We start from the raw sequence: 3350 nt of genomic DNA, 5'->3' as shown, positions 1-3350 counted from the left end.
AAAGAACACCTAAGAAGAGAATAAAAATTTTACAACTAATTACTGATAATTTAATCAAAATGGCCTATATGAATATGAAAGATTTGTGGATCTGGAATACTTTCAAATATGCAATTTTTTGATACTGGGAACTAAATCTAGGGGTGTTTTTACATTCCCAGTCCTTTTTTTTTTTAAATTTTGAGACAGGTCTTCTAAGTTGCCGAGGGCCTGACAAGTTGCTGAGGTTGACCTCCAGATTGTGATCCTCCTGCCTCAGCCTCCCAAGTTGTGGGGATTATAGGCATGTGTCACTGTACACAGATCCATTATGAATTTGATACATAATCACTGACTCACAAAACATATTCCAAGTTAAAATAATAGTAAACATCTGTTGAGTATTTATACATAATTTATGTGTATAATTTTCTGGATAAAATATGAGTAAAGCACTTTATGGATTCACCCGTACTCTTTTTTCCTTTGGTACTAGGGATTGAACCCACAGGTACTTAACCTCTGAGCCACATCCCCAGCCCTTTTTTATATTTTATTTAGATACAGGGTCTTTCTGAGTTGCTTAGGGTCACTGAGGCTGACTTTGAACTCCCAGTCCTCATGCCTCAGTCTCCTAAAGTGTTGGGATTACAGGGGTGCACCACCATGCCCAGCTCATCTGTACTTTATATGTACCCCTTACTCCAACCCCTAAAAGTAGATGCCATTGTTATGTTCATTTTACAAACAAAGAAATCCAGGCATGGAAATATTGAGTAACTTGCCCAAGGTCACTCAGCAAACAGATGGTGGATTGAAAGTCTGATCCATGGCATCTGTCCTGGAATCTTTGAAGTGTAAGTTCCAAGCCCCATCCCAGAAGTGAATCAGAAACTCAGGATGGGGGAAAGTTTTAGTGGCTTGAGGTATCGGCGGGAGCGGCCAAGTGGCGAGATCAGCCGTTACAGGAGCCGGAGCTGCCTATTAAGCTCGATCAAGATGACAACCTCCCCAAAGCATCGAGACTTCGTGGCAGAGCCTATGGGGGAAAAGCCAGTGGGGAGCCTGGCTGGGATTGGTGAAGTCCTGGGCAAGAAGCTGGAGGAAAGGGGATTTGAAAAGGCATATGTTGTCCTTGGTCAGTTTCTGGTGCTAAAGAAAGACAAAGACCTCTTCCGGGAATGCCTCAAGGACACATGTGGCGCTAATGCCAAGCAGTCCCGGGACTGATTTGGGTGCCTTCGAGAATGGTGTGATGCCTTCTTGTGATGTTCTCTGGGGAGCCCTCAATCCCCAGCCCCATTATCAAGTCTCCAGAGTTTGCAGCTGAGTGGGGCTCCTTGTCCTCTACAAAGGAAAAGATTGCTGTTGTCTACTCCAGGGTCTTTGGGAGTTCTCTCCCCTCACCATTTCAATCTTTTTGGAATTTTTGCTCTTGCATGCAACTCCCTTTATCTTTCCCCTGCCAGTTCCATGGAAACCATTAACCAGCTTTTCTGATTGGATTTCTGGCCCCTTCCCTCACCCCCACCTTCACCTCTGGTCTGTTTGATGCCATTTGGCACCTATATTGGCATAACAGTCACTGTCCTTGTAAAGTTTTTTAGATCAATAAAGTCAGTGGCCTTCAAAAAAAAAAAAAGAAAAGAAAAGAAACTCAGGATGGGAACCAGGGGATTTTGCCATGGGAAGAAGTTTGGCAACACCTAAGCCAGACTATGCTACTTCCAACTTTAGAGTATTTAAATAACTCTGGTTCTAGATCTACCCTGGAGATTAATCCTAAACAGTGTGGTACACATAATAATACTGTCATTTATGCTACTGTATGTAATTATGGCATATTTAGGACTCAAGGAAAAAGTATATTCCGAAACATAATGCTTATGTAATGAAGACCCTTTAAAAATTAGCTGCATTTCCCAAACTCACAAAACTGTTGAGCAACTGTTAACCTCTTTTTGTCTCAATTTCTTCATCTACCTGTCTCATCAGGCATGTTAGTTTCCTTGAGCTGCCACATAACAAGTTCCATAAATACAATGACTTAAAAGAACATAAATTTATTCTCTCAGAGTTCTGGAGGCTAGGAATCAAAAATCAAGGTATCAGATGGACCACGCTCCCTTTGAAAGCTCTAAGGAAGAATCCTTTCCTGCCTTTTCGAACTTCTGCCAGCAATCCTTGACTTGTAAATGCATCACTCCAATCTGCCTCCATCTTCACATGGCCTTCTCCTTGTGTGTGTCTATCTCCAGAGTTCCCTCTTATAAAGCTACAGCCTTAGGGTACATGCTAATCTGGTATGACGTCCGTCATCTTAACTTTATTACATGTGCAAAAATCTTATTTCCAAACAAGCTCTCATTCACAGGTACCAAGGGTTAGAATTTGAACATCTTTTGGAGGTATACAATTCAACCTACAACGTGTGATATTTGGGTGGATAAAATAATACCTTTGGGATGGCATCAAGCTAAGAAGTTTCTTCACAGCAAAGGAAACAATCAAGAATGTGGGGGGGTTTCAAGATGGCGGACTAGAGGGTGGCTGCATTTCACGTTGCTCCAGGACTCAGGATTCAAAAGAGAAGATAATGAGAGACTTGGGACCAACTCAAAGCCACTGAGTGAGTCTCTCCCGTTGGGGAGGCGTCCCGAATGGGGCGGTAGTCCCGGAATGCAGGGAACTTTGTGAAGTAGAGTTGCCCAACGAGACACCCCTCCCCCCGCTGAAGCAGTGAACTCAGACAACTGGGAGCATCGTAGAGGAGGCAGCTCAGCACAGCGCTTGGACTCGGAGCAACCACTGGGGCTCTGGGCAGCTGCCCAGAGGAGGAGTTGCATGGTGAGCTGTTTGGACTCAGAGCGACCACTCCTGAACACCGGGGGGCTGCCCAGAGGAGGAGGAGGAGCGCGGCGGCTTGCTTGGACTCGGAGTGACTGCACCAGAGCTACAGGCGATTGCCAGAGGAGGAGCTGCGTGGGGAGCTGTTTGGACTCAGAGCGACCGCTTCTGAACACTGGGGGCGGGGGGGTCTGCCCGGAGTAGGAGGAGGAGTGCGGTGGGTCGCTTGGACTCGGAGTAACTGCATCAGAGCTCTGGGCGGCTGCTCAGAGGAGGAGGTGAGTGGTGAGTTGTTTGGACTCAAAGCAACTGTTCCTGAACACCCAGGGGGGCTACCCAGAGGAGGAGGAATGGGGCAGGTCACTTGGACTCAGAGTGACTTCCCAGGGCTACGGGTGGATGGCAGAGGAGGAGGCGCGCAGTGAGTTGCTTGGACTCCTAGTGACCGCACTGGAACACGGGGCGGCTGTTCGGAGGAAGAGGCGTGTGGTGGGTCGCTGGGACTCGGAGCAACTGTGTGGGGC

The 3350-nt window shown here is 46.6% G+C and overlaps 1 protein-coding gene across 1 annotated transcript; it reads left to right on the top strand.

The window, feature by feature from the left end:
• The first annotated feature begins 932 nt into the window (after nucleotides 1-932).
• LOC124991669 (barrier-to-autointegration factor-like) lies at nucleotides 933-1517 on the top strand. The gene has a single exon (XM_047562405.1). The coding sequence runs from the start codon at nucleotides 979-981 to the stop codon at nucleotides 1207-1209; it is 231 nt and encodes a 76-aa protein (XP_047418361.1). The 5' UTR covers nucleotides 933-978; the 3' UTR covers nucleotides 1210-1517.
• The last annotated feature ends 1833 nt before the right edge of the window (nucleotides 1518-3350 follow it).

Source organism: Sciurus carolinensis, chromosome 8 (assembly GCF_902686445.1).
Source record: "Sciurus carolinensis chromosome 8, mSciCar1.2, whole genome shotgun sequence".
In the NCBI taxonomy this organism is placed as follows: Eukaryota; Metazoa; Chordata; class Mammalia; order Rodentia; family Sciuridae; genus Sciurus; species Sciurus carolinensis.
Note: the sequence above shows the minus strand (reverse complement) of the source record. Positions and strands in the feature narration are given on the sequence as shown.

Excerpts from the sequence above, each read along its gene's own strand:
- LOC124991669 (XM_047562405.1), top strand. The coding sequence starts at position 979 with ATGACAACCTCCCCAAAGCATCGAGACTTCGTGGCAGAGCCTATGGGG.